The 14809-nt window shown below is 51.4% G+C and overlaps 2 protein-coding genes across 2 annotated transcripts in view; one reads left to right on the plus strand and one right to left on the minus strand.

The window, feature by feature from the left end:
* The window catches only part of ARIH1 (ariadne RBR E3 ubiquitin protein ligase 1), a 61380-nt gene extending 54393 nt beyond the window's left edge, over positions 1-6987 (minus strand). The window contains exon 1 of the mRNA XM_069867057.1: positions 6490-6987. Within this exon, the coding sequence (XP_069723158.1) occupies positions 6490-6846 (357 nt within the window). The 5' untranslated portion in view covers positions 6847-6987. The remainder of the gene's footprint in view (positions 1-6489) is intronic.
* Positions 6988-11163: 4176 nt separating this feature from the next.
* PKM (pyruvate kinase M1/2) overlaps positions 11164-14809 on the plus strand; it is a 74007-nt gene continuing 70361 nt past the window's right edge. Inside the window, exon 1 of the mRNA XM_069866635.1 lies at positions 11164-11167. The gene's annotated coding sequence lies outside the window, so the exon portion shown is untranslated. The remainder of the gene's footprint in view (positions 11168-14809) is intronic.

The raw sequence follows: 14809 nt of genomic DNA on the forward strand, positions 1-14809 counted from the left end.
ACATTTGGCCTAACAGAAACAAAAATCTAAAGCTTTAAGCAAATGGGTCACCAAAGTACAAAGTTTAAATTACTCCGGAGACCTAACCGATAAAACAAGGCTCTTCTACCTGGTAATGCCAAAAATTAAAATTATAAAAAAACTTCTATTCCATTCAAAATTACCTGCCCTGGCAGCCAGCAAACACATCCCATAGCACCTCCCAAAGCTTCGTAGTAATCATTTACACCACATACCAGGAACACTTTGTCACAATGAAGTTTTACTCCATTCCTTGGAAATATTAAATGCATTCATAATATAATGAAACACCTTATAAACGCCACATGACAGAACCATAGAGTTTAACAAAGCATTTCCTTCCAGCATCATAACATTGAGGGCCCCAACAAGAACGATTATCAAGTAACTAACCACACAATAAGGGAAGTCAGAGGCTTGCAAAGCCACCTCGTGCAGGCAGCGTAGGGGACCCAAACGCAAGCAGCATCAACCTGAAGTGCTTCCGCCCACAGACTCCTACCTAATACTTGCCAAGCAGCTCCAAGTACTCCAAGTTTTCAAGACGTCATCTTTAACATCAAACACTGTTTTAAGCACAACGTTGTACAACAGCAGTGATTCCTGGTGCTCACTAGCAAGTCATTCCTGTTTTGGACAAGACACTTGGACCATCCTGTCAACAGCACTGGATTACACCAGTTTACAATACACTGGAATTCCTCAGATGCAACTGGGAATCAGGAGCCTCGCCCGAGCAAGTAAAGCCCTTTTCCAAGTGACGATGGGCTCGATTTAACTGCAGAGCTGTGGCATTCCGGGGGAATGCCGGCCACTTGAAAAAGCTGCTTCTTGACAAATTTAACATACACAGTATCATAACTCAGGAGCAGCCAGGGCTCTCGTCTTGCTTTAACAACAAAGCTTTTACCCAGTACAGACCTGACCTTACTTCCAAAGAAGTCATTCAGCCTTCTCACCTAAATGAGAAACCAAGATGTGGTACAAGTGCTCCATGTTACACATTACTGCTCAGCTCTAAAGAACCTTGTTTCAAAGGCTACAATCAAAAAGGGTATTTTGAGCAAGACTAACTCTTGTCGGACCTGGTGAGGCCACCTCCTTCCACAGGACACCCAAGTTCAAAGCTCAAAACGCTCACAATCAGCCAGGGGGTTGAGCACAACACCCGGCTGTGTCCAGGATCCCACTCCCTGCTGCAGGGTGGGGAAAAAAGAGGTGGCTCAACTCCCTTTTCTGTGCTTGGGTTTAAACATCAACCACCCTTGGACTTCCAGAGGGCAAACTTTGGACTGTTCAGAAGGCTGGTTGATAAAGTTCCATGGGAGGCAGTCATAAAGAGCAAAGGAGCCCAAGAGGGCTGGATGCTCTTCGAGAAGGAAATCCTGGCAGCGCAAGAGCAGGTCATCCCTGTGTGCGGGAAAATGAGCCATCGGGGAAGAAAAACAGCTTGGCTGAGCAAAGAGCTCTGGGTAGATCTCAGAAAAAAAGAGGAAAGTATATGAGCTTTGGAAGAAGGCGCAGACATCAAGAGGACTACAAGGATGAAGTGAGATCACCGCAGAGAGAAAATCAGGAGGTCTAAAGCCCAACTGGAACCTAGATTGGCCAATTCTGTGAAAGATAATAAAAAAATGTTTCTACAAATACACGAACAACAAAAGGAGGGCCAAGGAGAGTTGCCATCCTTTAATAATAGCGACAAAGGATGAAGGATGAGGACAAGGCTGAGGTACTCAATGCCTTCTTTGCCTCAGTCTTTAACAGTAAGGCAAGATATTCTCTGGGTACTCAGCGTCAGAGCCAGAAGACAAGGAGGAAGAGCAGAACAAAGGCCCCATGATCCAAGAGGAAATGGTTAGAGACTTGCTTGGCCAATCAGACATTCACAAGTCTATGGGGCCAGAAGGAATCCACCCAAGTGTATAAGTGAGCTGGCAGAGACGCTCCCGAAAGGAAGTTGTAGCAAGGTGGGTGTTGGTCCTTCCCCCAAGTGATAGGATGGGAGGGAATGGCCTCAAGATGCACCCGGGGAGGGTTAGATTGGATATTATGAAAAATTTCTTCACTGAAAGGGTTATTGGGCACTGCCAGAGGCTGCCCAGGGAGGTGGTTGAGTCACTATACCCAGAGGTGTTCAAAAGACGGGTAGGTTTAGTCGTGCACAGGTCCGGTTGGGCTTGACGATCTCAAAGGCCTTTTCCAACCTAGTGATTCTATGGTTCACCTCAATGCGTCATCCCAGTATTTCCAGTGCCTCATCATTATAAAGTCCAGAAAGAATTAATGTGGTCAGTGACATCACAGTGATGTCATCGGAATGCTCCAGAAAAAGGTGACCAAAAAGGGGAAATGAACCCAACTCAGAAAAAATGAAACCACGCAGGCTTGCAACAAGGCCAGGAGAACACTGGGCCAAGCAAGACCAGAGACACACACATCATCAGGTGCTCTATTCAGAGTAGAGATAAATATGCTCTGCAAAACACTTTTCAAGTTCCTTTTCAGAAAATCTAGAGCAAAGATGGAAACAGCAATCCAATATGAAATAAAGACATAACAATGGCAGCAAATTATTTGGACAAAAGTTCAGAAAGAAAGAATATGGGAACATAGCTAACTGTGGGAAAACGCCTTTGAGAGGTTCAGGCTGAGCATCAGAAAAAAGTTTTTCACAGAAAGGGTCATTGGGCACTGGCAGAGGCTGCCCAGGGAGGGGGTTGAGTCACCTTCCCTGGAGGGGTTTAAAAGACACGTGGATGAGGTGCCGAGGGGCATGGTTTAGTGGTTGTTAGGAATGGTTGGACTTGATCCTGGAGGTCTTTTCCAACATAGTGATTCTGTGATTCTGAGAGGAGAAAGCCTTCTGTTCAACACCACCTCTGTGTCAAGGTTTGTACAGTAGTTCACAAAGTTATCCTGAGAGCAGCTGGAAAACCACCAGAAATCTACCTGTTTACTTTGACAACTAGAATTCAAAACAACACATCCAATGACTGCCTACTCCACACAATCATAGTGATTTCATGGAAGCGAGACTCTGGTCTAAGGTGGGGTTTAAAAGTCTCAGCCAATTGACAGCAGGAGGTTAAGGGACTTATTCATACCCCTATTTTTGCATTCAGAGAGGAAGAGGAATTCTCGTTCTGCAGTGTCAAGTCAAACCAGATTACGAGCATAAATGCTAAACACTTTGCAAAAAACATCATTAAACACCTAAAATCCTGCTTACGCTCAGACAAGAAAGAACAAATGCAACATATTCTGAATATTTAAGCTGTTCTGAAACCTCCCTCGTTCATTGCAAATTCAGTGGTCTTAGAAGGCCAAGCAATAAAAAAAGTTACAGCTCCATGCCGAGCGGCTGCCTTCAAAAGCCCATTAAACTCTACGGAATGAGTTAGAGGTGTTGCAGCCAGAAAGCTCACCACAACCTAGCTACTGCTTCATCAGAGCAAATCCCTGTCCTGAGACTTTGTGTTTGGAAACAACTAAATGGATGGGAGAACAAGTTTAAGTCAGTCCCCTCAACCAGTAGTGCTATCGGCTAACAGACTGCTCACCTGAAGGGTTTTAATGTGGATAAGGCTGTTGAATACAGTTATAGCTGCCACGGGCCAGACACCCCCATAGACACTTCATGGCTCACCGATACCTCTTCCTTTCACTGCCACTGCAGAGATGATCGACTGAAACACAAAGCCCTATTTATAACTTGTTTCTGGCCTGAAATGGGTGGTAACCCCAGTGAGAGGGTATCAGATCCACAGTGGAGGTTTCCAGGTGTAGGATACCCCTGCATTACATCCTTGCTTTAACAAACAGGTTCCCAAGCACTACAAAACGTAACTAAAACATCACCGTTTGAAACCAGGAACTCAATGAGATACACGGAGCACAAAGCCATCCAGTACTCAACCGGAACAAGTGAATCACAGCATTGCAACTGAGGCTCCGCAGCAGGATCCTGAGCCAATGAGACTCCAGAAAAGGTTTACTGAACCAGAAAAGCAGCAGCAGCAGCAGCGATCCTGGTTGGGCGCCAAAAGCGAGGAAATAAACAGAACAGAGCTCTGGAAGATTTCATCACCAGCAACAGAAGCGAGGATGAGCAAATACCAAAGCACCAACTGAACTTGGATCACTTAGCTGTGAACAGACTAGACATCTAATGGCAGTAAGCTGGCATTTAAAAGCAACTCTGAGCAACCAAATGTTGTTCTACCCTCTTCTGACACATCCAAGGCCTTAAGCTGATTTTATTTAGGTCCCGGGTTTAGCCACCACGTTCTAAACAAACTTGCTTTCTGCACTTTGGTCTGCTAAACCAGGAATAACCACTGCGAACACAACAACAAACTACAGCATAAGCAGCACTCACAGTGCTTCCGTGCAGGTGTTTGCGAGGCGCAGCCAAGTCCATCGGGGGCTCAGACCTCCCTCCACCAGTCTGGTATCAGAGCAGGAGAGAGACTCCTCCAACTTATACCAACCCAGTGGTCCAGCACACAAGTTGTGCAGCTCAAGGGCGGTATAAGAGGGGGGTGAAAAAACACAGACCAGAAACCAGGACTCTGTCTAAGACATCAGTTCATGAAGAACATGTAGGTGAGACCCCCAAGCTGGCCGGGTCTGGAAAATCCACATGCAGGAATACACCCGACTCCTCACTGGCAGGAACATTTCCACCACTTTGCTTATGCAAAGACAGGACAAACAGTAGAATCTGTTCCATACAGTGTGGTTATTAAATACAGACTCACCATTTTAACCATCATTTCCAATAGCAAAAACTTTAAGTTACTAATTGTGTGTCTACTTGCCACTTGTTTCTCCCTCTACATTAGGATCAATAACTGGTAACAAAGAAACATCCCTACTTAACCATGAGATCTTCTTTAACTGCAAGGTAACCTGCTAATCTAGAGAGACTTCTTTATTCAGCTTTACGCCTACAGCACCATTAAGAAAGTTATAAACTTGAATTTGACTTGAAAAAAGTTCTTTTCTAAGTTAGTACACAAATACTTGTGTGGTCATTTGATCAAGGTCCATATAAACTACAGTGGATCCATAGCTCATAAAGGAATATTTTAAAACTGTCCCACTTCAGAGCACAGAATAGCTGGCCAAAAGCTGAAGCATCTCCTATTTAAAGGGATTCCCCAATGCTGAAGTACATACAAGAAGCAAAACAACTGCTTTCAGGGTGCTGTGTCCTTCAGTATTTAATATCCACAGATTTCATCTTCTCACACTATCCCTATTTCCTATTTACTCGCTCTCACTCTGAATAATATCAAACAAATGGGAACAACAGAAAAGCCACACACTCTGGTCACCTGCAGAAAGAGTGAACAGCATCAGAAAACTTTCTGGTAAGCTTGTGCAAAAGCTTGCCATAAACATAGGGAACGGGATGCCAGACTGCTTCAGTGGCTTGATTTTTTTCCAAAAGCTCAAGAGCCAACAGATAAGACTCAAGTATTTTCATCTAAAGACAGTGAAGTAAACGGTGTTTTGAACTCAGCCACGTATTTAAAGCAGAGTGCTAAAAAAGTATGGGAGAAGCTACAGGTTTGAGGCAATTGCTCGCATCCCCCCAGTCTGTGTTGGGAACAAACCTGCCTGGGCTCAGCTCCAGAGCAGAGGAATGGGGAGGGCAACAGTGACAGCACCAGCGAGGTGCAGGGAGGCCTCCCAGCCTGCCACTCCGCTCCCCAAGGAGCGCTCAGCCCCCTCAGCCCCCTGAGCTGGTGTGAGGCCAGAGAGACAGGAGGGAAAACACACAAAGAGGAGCCCTCTCCAAAGCAAGCACTTTCCCGATGCTCCCAGCAGAAGGGGGGCCAAGGAGCCCCTTCACCCACAGGCTTCTTCCAGGTGTGAGGGGGGATCCCCTCTGAGCGGGGGTGGGGGGGGTTACCCCTCGGGACATGGGGTGCAGAGGATGGAGGAGGGGAGGTTCCCCCGCAGGGACAAGGGTTGCCATGGGGAGGGGATCCCCTTGAGACAGGGGGTGCTGAGGATAAATATGGGGGGATCCTCCCCAGACAGGGGGTGCCAGGGATGGGGTACAGGGGGATCCCCTTAAGACAGGGGGTGCTAAGGATGCGTATGGGGGTTCTCCCAATGCAGGAGGTGCTGAGGATGGGGTACAGATGGGATCCCCCTGAGACAGGGGGTGCCGAGGATGAGGTACTGGGGGGGGGTTCCCCCAGAGGACAAAGGGCGCTATGGGGAGAGGATCCTCCCGAAACAGGGAACGAGGATGGGGTTCGGAGAGGAACCCCCCTGGGAAGGGGGTGCCGAGGACGGGGGAGCCCTCCCCTCGGACAGGGGGCACCACGGGAGAGGATCCCCCGGGCAGGGGGTGCCGAGGGGGCTCCCTCGCGGCGGGCGGGGGCTCCGTTACCGGCCGGGTCGCTCGATCAGCGACCTCCCCCCGCGCCCCGGCGGCGGCCCCCGCACCTGGATAACCTCGTTGACCTCGCGGATGCACTCCACCATGTGCTGCAGGATCTGCTCGGCCGTGAGCACCTCGTAGCGGTAATCCTCGTCCTGCTCGGGGCCGCCGCCGCCGCCGGGGCCCGGCCCGCCGCCCAGCCCGCCGGGGCCCGGGCCCAGCCCGCCGGTCTCGCCGCCCAGCAGCCCCTCTCGCTCTCCGCCGCCGCGCAGCCCGGGCTCCACCAGCTCCACCTCGCCCAGGTCCAGGTTGTCGTCGGGCTCGTCCTCCTCCTCATCCTCCTCGTCCTCCTCCGCGCCGCTGTCCTCGCTGCACTCCTCGTCCTCGTCGAACTCGTAGTTGTAGCCCTCGTCTGAGTCCATGGCGAGGCGGTGAGGGGGGTGGGGAGCAGCAGAGCAGCAGCGGCGGCGGCTCCCGCGGCCCCGCCGGCCCCGGCCCCGCCGCGCCTCACCCGCCGCCAACAAAGGGACGCGGCCGCCGCGCTCCGTCACTGCGCGCCGCGCACGCTCCGCGTCACCACGGCCGCGTCACGTGACGGCGACGCGCATGCGCGCCAACCGACCGCCCCCTCCCTCCCTCCCTCCGCTCGACGGCCGCCATCTTGAGCGCACCCCCCACCCACACCCCCCAACCCGGCCGCGCCGCGCCCCCCACCCCGGGCGCCATCTTGAGTGTGGCGCGCGGCGCCATAGTGAATGCGGCGGGGTGGCCATGCTGAGCGTGGCGCGGCGCCGGCTTGGGCGTGGCGCGGCGCCATGATGAGTGCGGCAGCGCGGAGCCCGCCGCGCGGGGGGCCCTCAGCACCTGGGGGGAGCAGCTTGCGAGGGCGATGGGAGGGAAAATAGGTTGTTCTGCCTCAAAACCAGAGTAAAATTGAGAAGCTCGACGGGAGCCGGTGATGGGCACTCGCAGCCCAAAGGCCAACGATCAGAATGATAGAATCATAGAATCACCAGGTTGGAAAGGACCCACCGGATCATCGAGTCCAACCATTCCTATCAAACACTAAACCATGTCCCTCAGCACCTCGTCCACCCGTCCCTTAAAACCCTCCAGGGAAGGTGACTCAACCCCCTCCCTGGGCAGCCTCGGACAGGGACCAATGACCCTTTCTGTGAAGAATTTTTGGCTAATGTTCAGTGTAAACCTCCCCTGGCGGAGCTTGAGGCCATTCCCTCTTGTCCTGTCCCCTGTCACTTGGGAGAAGAGCCCAGCTCCCTCCTCTCCACAACCTCCTCTCAGGTAGTTGTAGAGAGCAATGAGGTCTCCCCTCAGCCTCCTCTTCTCCAGGCTAAACACCCCCAGCTCTCTCAGCCGTTCCTCATAAGGCCTGTTCTCCAGCCCCCTCACCAGCTTTGTTGCTCTTCTCTGGACTCGCTCCAGAGCCTCAACATCCTTCTTGTGGTGAGGGGCCCAGAACTGAACATAGAAGAAGCATGGCCAGGGTGAGGGAGGGGATTCTGTCCTCTATTCCTCTCTCGTGAGACCTCACCCAGAGTATTATGTCCAGTTCTGGAATCCTCAACACAGGAAGGATGTGGAGCTGTTAGAACGGGTCCAGAGGAGGCTACAAGGATGATCCAAGGGCTGGAGCACCTTTGCTCTGAGGACAGGCTGGGAGAGTTCGGGTTGTTCAGCCTGGAGAAGAGAAGGCTTTGAGGAGACCTTATAGTGACTTATAGAGACCTTATAGCCCCTTCCAGTAGCTGAAGGGGCTAGAAGAAAGCTGGGGAGGGACTGTTCACAAAGGCTTGGAGTGACAGGACAAGAGACAGTGGGTGTAAACTGGACAGGGGCAAATTTAGACTAGACATAAGAATTTCTTCACTATGAGGGTGGTGAGGCACTGGAACAGGTTGCCCAGGGAAGCTGTGGCTGCCCCATCCCTGAAGGCGTTCAAGGCCAGGTTGGATGGGGCTCTGGGCAGCCTGATCCAGAGGCAGCTGTCCCTGCCCATCACCAGGGGTTGGAACTAGATGATCTTTAAGGTCCCCTCCAACCCAAACTATTCTATGATTCCATGAAAGTTGCACAGGGACTCTCCAGGCAGAAGCTGATGTGGGATGGGGGTGAACACATGGCTGCTGTCCCAGGAGGGGACCAGGCTGTGTTGGTGGCGTCCCTGCACTCCAGCGCTGCCTCTGGAGATGATGATGCTCGGCTGCTCTCAGCAGTGCCAGATGCGAGTCCCTTTGTTCCTTGCCAATTTGATATTTTGCAGGGGGAAGAACACACATGAGTGGCTTCGTACCAGAACACGCAGACCTTTTGCCTCTGGCAGACGGCAGGGGCCTGGCGCCAGCACTGTTCCTTGGTCCCTGCTGGTACCTCTTGCCTGGACACCAAGTCATTGGGCAAAGGCAGGGCAGGGCAGGGATCACGGTACTGCAGGGGCTGAGCACCCTCCTCCTCAGTTTTCCCTGCCACCGCGGCACCGCTGCTTCCAGCATCAGCCCTGCCTGGCCTGGTATGGGGGAGGCGAATCGAGCTTATTGTTCGCAGCCATTTGGGGAGCACAAGGGACTCTGGTTGGCTTGGAAACAAGGCTGCAGCCTGGCCCAGAGGAGAGCCAGCTGATACCAAGCCCTCACTGCTATTCACAGTGGATGTGAGAAGCCAGCACAGCCCAGGAGGGCTTCAGGACCATCTTCTCCACTAGCACTATTCCTCCAATTCCTCACACGCCAGGAATCCTTTCTGCCCTGGATGAAGTGGAGCTGTTTTGATGCAGTAACATTATTCAGTTCCAGATGAAGATGCTCCCGTACCCGGAGGGCAGGGGTACTCAGCCTGGCGGTATGCGGCGTAGGTGTGACGAGCTTCGTCAGCTCGCTGGGGCAAGAGTCACCACCCGGCACAGCAGGATCCTGCTTCCTGCTCCTCTTTCGATACAAATAGCTTGTGAAACAGGCAGAAAATTAGAAGCTGCCTCAAAGGAGTGTTTATTTTCTGCTGGAGCGCAGAAAGCGTAATGATGGCCGCAACAACAGGGGTTTAAGCTCAGGGTGACGCAGGTTGGTGCCCTTGGGGATCGTAGCAGATTAAGTGTCTGACATCCTGGGTAGATGCTTCTAGAAACCTCTCTGAGTACCAGTCTGCATCTTCAGATGCACAAGCTGCTCTGAAAATCATTTCCAGGCAGTTCATGTCATTACAGCCGCTTCCAGTGATCTCACTACAGACATGACTGCCGTCTGTCCTCTCCGAACAGTTGCTATGCAAATCCATCCTCATCACACAGCTGGGGACAGCCCGCAGTCCCCAGGCTCTGCTCTGCCAGGGTCAGGAGTGGCACCGGGGAGCATGGGCTGGGCACACGTGTTGCCTCACACCAAGCTACCTAGTAAATAAAGCCAGTTCCTTAATTACCTTACTTATTTGGAATGGCAAAGGACGGGGCATTAATCATCCTGCCCTACATAAATACAAACAGCCCTGGCTTTATTCCACCCTGGACTTACTAGCCACATATTTCTTTGCCAGGCCAGTCCCATCTCCCATCCAAGCCCTGGGGCTCCATGGGTCACCCCAGGTCCTTGCTCAGGCTTTGTCCTTGAGGGGCACAGGGTGTCACCCCCAGGGCTCTGGACTAGCACTATCCTGGCCAGTGGGTGACATGCCCAGCTCCTCTCCACTGGCCCCGAGGTGTTGGCCAGGCAGCAGGGTTCAGGTTTATGGAAGCTCTGTAGCATCCCACAGCCTGTGCTTGGACACTGAATGGGGTCCAGCCCTTGGCAGAGGTGACTTCCAGCCGGGCTGAGCAGTGTGGTTGGTAACCTGGTTATGCCCTCCAGTCCCACATGCCGGTGACTCCCTGCTGCCCTCTCCCAGACCTCGCTGAGGCTGCAGAGCCTCTGAGCCCAGGGCCCTGCTGCAAAGCCCTGCAAGATGAGCTCAGGCATCAGGCGAAAGTCATCACCTTGCACAGCCTTTCAGCACCCAAGGTGAAGAGCCATCCGTCAGCAGCACGGAGTGCAGCCATCTAGAAACATATTTAAACCTACGTGGGCACTTGACCGTTTCCCTTTCTCATATAATCCCAGTAAACATTAATAAACAGTGATAGCATCTTCCCTGTGCTATGCCGCAGACAAGGGAAGGTGGTTCTCCTCCAATGGTCCCAGACTTATCTTTTTCCACACCTAGACAGGGATCGGCGCTTTGCTGCCGGTTACTCCTTAGTTAAAACACAAACACTTCTCAAAACCACTTTTGGTATGAAATTTTAGCCTTTTGCAAAAGGTCTTCATTTCGTTACGTCACGTATGGAGCCCTGGGAAGCCACCAGCTTCTTATAGATGGTTGGCAAAAGGTACCTGAGAAAAGCAGGGCTGCCTGCTTTCAGCTCATCCTGAGGGGATCTGCGCTGCCTCTGGGAATTTTAGGACTCTGAGAACCACTCTCCTACCCACTCTGGAAAATGATTTAGGTCTCCATAGGCACCTGGTGCTTTTTCATTTTATTCTTGCAAGAGCTTAATTACCCAAGTGATTGTAGTAACTGTTAACACTGAAGCTGACAAGAATAAAACATTGCATTGAAATCACCTTGCTCCACGAAGTTAAGCGCCTGCTTATGGGATTTACAGGAGCAGGGCCTCTGTGCAGGAGGAGTTTGACACCGCACATCCACTCTGATTCCAGCTCACCCTCATGACCGTGACTGGGAGCAGCTGGGGACGGCAGCCACAAATATTGAACCTCCACAATAACTCACAGCATCTCCCCGCGACAAAGCCCCGCTTCACTGTACCAAAGTGCTGCCAAAAGTGCTGGTGCCCCAACAACCAATGGGGTCTTGCCCCGAGAGGTTCACCTGCAGATTTGGGGTGAACCTCCCATCTCACTCAGCCCCCCTTCTGCTCTACTGCTGCTTGATCTGGGCAGGATCTCCGGAAAAAGCCCTTCTCCTCCATCACCTGGGGCACATGGAAATCCTGCACTTGGGAGATTTCTTGATGCCTTAGGTGCATTTTTGGCTGCCTGTGCACTCATTAACAACCTCAGCTGCAAGTGTGGGATGAGATGTCACTCAGATCGCCACCATTTGTTCAGCCCCACCAAAGCTGTGCGAGCTGGAGATAATCCAGAGGAAAAAAGGCTTTGCAAATAATACCAATAGGGCAAATACTGCCAGGCTGAGCTTGAGTCAGGAACCCAAATCCTTCAGGCTGATTATTACATCTCATCTCAAGCTTTTTGCCTTAAATTCTGCTTTGAAGTTCATAATTGTTGAAAAATTCCTCCTCGCTAAGACCCGCTCCTGCCTGCTAGCTCTGACTCTCCCAGGTCCCGCTCCCCTTCCACGTGCTCTCCCATCTGAAGAGGTCCCTTCTGCTCAACTCCATCTGTGCTGAGAAATTCATTTACCATGTGCATCTGCTAAACCGTTTCACGGCAGCATCTAGCGTGACACGCGGTGGTCAAGGTGGAAATGTAGAGATGTGAAAACGAGTCATCCTGTGCTTTGAAAAGTGCTGGGATACGTGCTTGTGGCTCTAAAAGCAGCATGCTATAGAACAGCTTGCTTCAGCCCTGGAAATCATGGATATTCCTCAGGGGCTGAGCTGTTAGAGAAGGATCTGGCTGGTGAATATACACTGGATGTGAATTCAGGGTCTTCTCTTGTTTAGAATCTTCTTCATATTTGTGCTAAAGCATCTGCAATCCTCTCTCCTGGCTTTTTTTGGGTGTTTAAATGTGAGCACCTCTCTACTTGATGAAATGAGTGCTGCTGCCTCGGCCTCTCCAGCTCACACTCAGCAGTCTGGGGACTCAGAGGGACACTGCTTCCATCCCATCACCCCCTCGGGGACAGGTATCTCTGGCAGAGCAGGGAGAGGCTGTAAGACTTTCCCACTTTCCTACAACATTCGGCTTGGTGTTGGTAGAAAGCCCCAGCGCAGGTCGCAGCACAGCAAGGCTGGAGGCCTGCGCTGCCACTTGGTGTGCCCACGTCCACAGCGAACTTCAGAGGAGTCGCACTGAGAAACGCGATGTCACCCTGAAGGAGGAAACACGTCCTTGTCATCCCATGTCCAGCAGGCATACGTTCCATCCGCACAGAGCAGCCACGAGCTGCAATGGCAGATCCATTAGCACCAAGTCGTGCAGATGGCTTGCTCCCTCCCAGCACCTGCTTGACACCATCCTGAGCAATATCCTCCCCAAAATAATGGAGATAGAGATGCAGCAGGAGGGTCCACACCTACAAAGACCCAGCTCATGCCGACCCTCACTCCCTGCGGACCACCGACCACAAATGCATGGCTGCAACCCTCACGGCCGCAATCCAAATACCATAATTTTATCAAGGATGAAAGGGGAGGCAAACAAGCAAACACAGAGAGTAAGTTTGCCCAGAAAGCTTCTGAGACATCAAAATTAAGGTCAGAGGTCTACAGGCATTTCCAGAATGCGATCTGTGTTTTCCAAAGCCCTCTTCCAGCCACACTACCAGCTGGTCCCTTGACCTGGGAGCTGGCTTCATTCAGGAGCAACTGTGCTCAGATAGCATTTGTCTTATGGAGCGAAACAAAGAGGAAACTCATGGGAGTGCTCTGTGAGGGTTTCCATGAACCCTTCCATAACAGAGCAGAGGAATCTGTATGCAAAACACCCTCCTGTTTAAATGCAGATGCAGCACACGTGACAGGGAATCAGGCAGCATAATAGATGGGTTTATGCCTTAAAAAAATGCTGTGGAACAAGGAACTGTGCTGACTGCCCAAAGGTCACCCTCATGCCCCAAAGGGGAACAAACCAGAAAGAACCAGTTGTGATGCTGGCCTGTTTTTATAACGATTTATGTCAGAACAATGAATTTGGATTCCAGTCTTGGTTGTAAGCAGGTAATTCAGCAGAGCCTTGGAGCAGGACAGTTTTCCTGCAGTCTGCAGCAATTTGGCTTCCAGCTCTTACAATGGAAGAGATGACAAGAAGGGTTTGCAGGCACTTCTACAACGGGCATGGCCCAGCAGGGGCTGTGCAATGTTCTCAGACCCCAGCTTAGCCCCATGCCCCTACTTTAAAACGCTTCTAAGCCAGTACATCCATGCTGCAGGGCCCACGATCCAGGTGAGGGCAAGCTGAGCTGGGGATGACAGGTAAGCTCTGAATCTTGTCTCTCCCCATTTCCTCCCTGCTTGTTCCCTCTGATCTAGCCCAGAGGAGGCCAGCCTTGCCAGATGGATACATTGCCCTGGGAATATGCTCCAAGACCATGAGTTGGTCTACTGAAAATCATCAGCATCCTCTGGCTCCTGCTGCCCTATGCCCAGTGCACGACAGCATGTCAGCCAGTTTCTTTCAGCTGAGCTCCAAAGTTAAGCACCGCTTAAGCAGTTTTCTTACGTTACGATGCATTCCCAAATCAGACTCTTACTCTGATTAGTGCCGGCCAGCTACAGATGAATTTCTCTGAGTCATCCCCCAGATACATCAGGTCCCCTAAAATAGCAACAACAACAGAATCCATAGACAAGCCTGAACATTTCAACTGAAAGCTATGAACACGATGCTTTCCACGAGTGTAGCGAACACGCCACCCTCCTCAGACTGAAATAAGGATTCGCTTCAGGCCAGGGCACTTTGCATTTCAGTCTCACGCGCCGGGAAGCGCAGCCCTGCCAATGCTGCTGACATTGCCTGATGCAAGACAGCAACAAACTGTCTCTTTTTTTTTTTTTTCCTCTGCCATTTTAATACTGTGAAGCTATTTGACAAAAAGGCCAGAGATATGGAATCAATTGATGCTGTCAGAAAAACAGTGACAGTGGCTGACAGGAGGTTTGCACCACGAAAAGCAACAAACCCCGCTCAAGACCATGGAGGCTTCATGTAGACCAGCAGCCTCGACACAAGCAAAGGGAAACTGGAGCACAAGGAATGACATAAGCCATTTTCCCAGAGATCCAATGCAGGTTGGAATATAGAATACAGGCATTCTTAATGTCTCTTCTTGCTGTGAGATGTGAATGGAAACAGAGAAGGGTCAACATCCTGGAGCAATGGCATTGGAGTCAGGAGAATCATGAGGCAGCAGCCTAGCATGTGCTGTTGTGCTCAGCTGGGGTTCCGCCTTCTTTTCCGTAGGGAAAACAAGGGACATGTGAGGATTGCCAGAAACCTGAAGGCACCAACAGGCTTTAATTGCTCCAATAAGCCTCACTTGGGACCTCTATCCATGACCCATTGCTCCAGGACCGCCATTTAAGTTGAGGCGTGGGCAGCTGCTATTTTCCTGAGCCTTCCTGAAGGTACATCTGCTCCTAGGCTTTCCCAGACTGATCTTGGACTTATCTCGGTGCCCTGTTTTTGCCTGGTG

This window comes from Phaenicophaeus curvirostris, chromosome 12 (assembly GCF_032191515.1).
Source record: "Phaenicophaeus curvirostris isolate KB17595 chromosome 12, BPBGC_Pcur_1.0, whole genome shotgun sequence".
Lineage (NCBI taxonomy): Eukaryota > Metazoa > Chordata > Aves > Cuculiformes > Cuculidae > Phaenicophaeus > Phaenicophaeus curvirostris.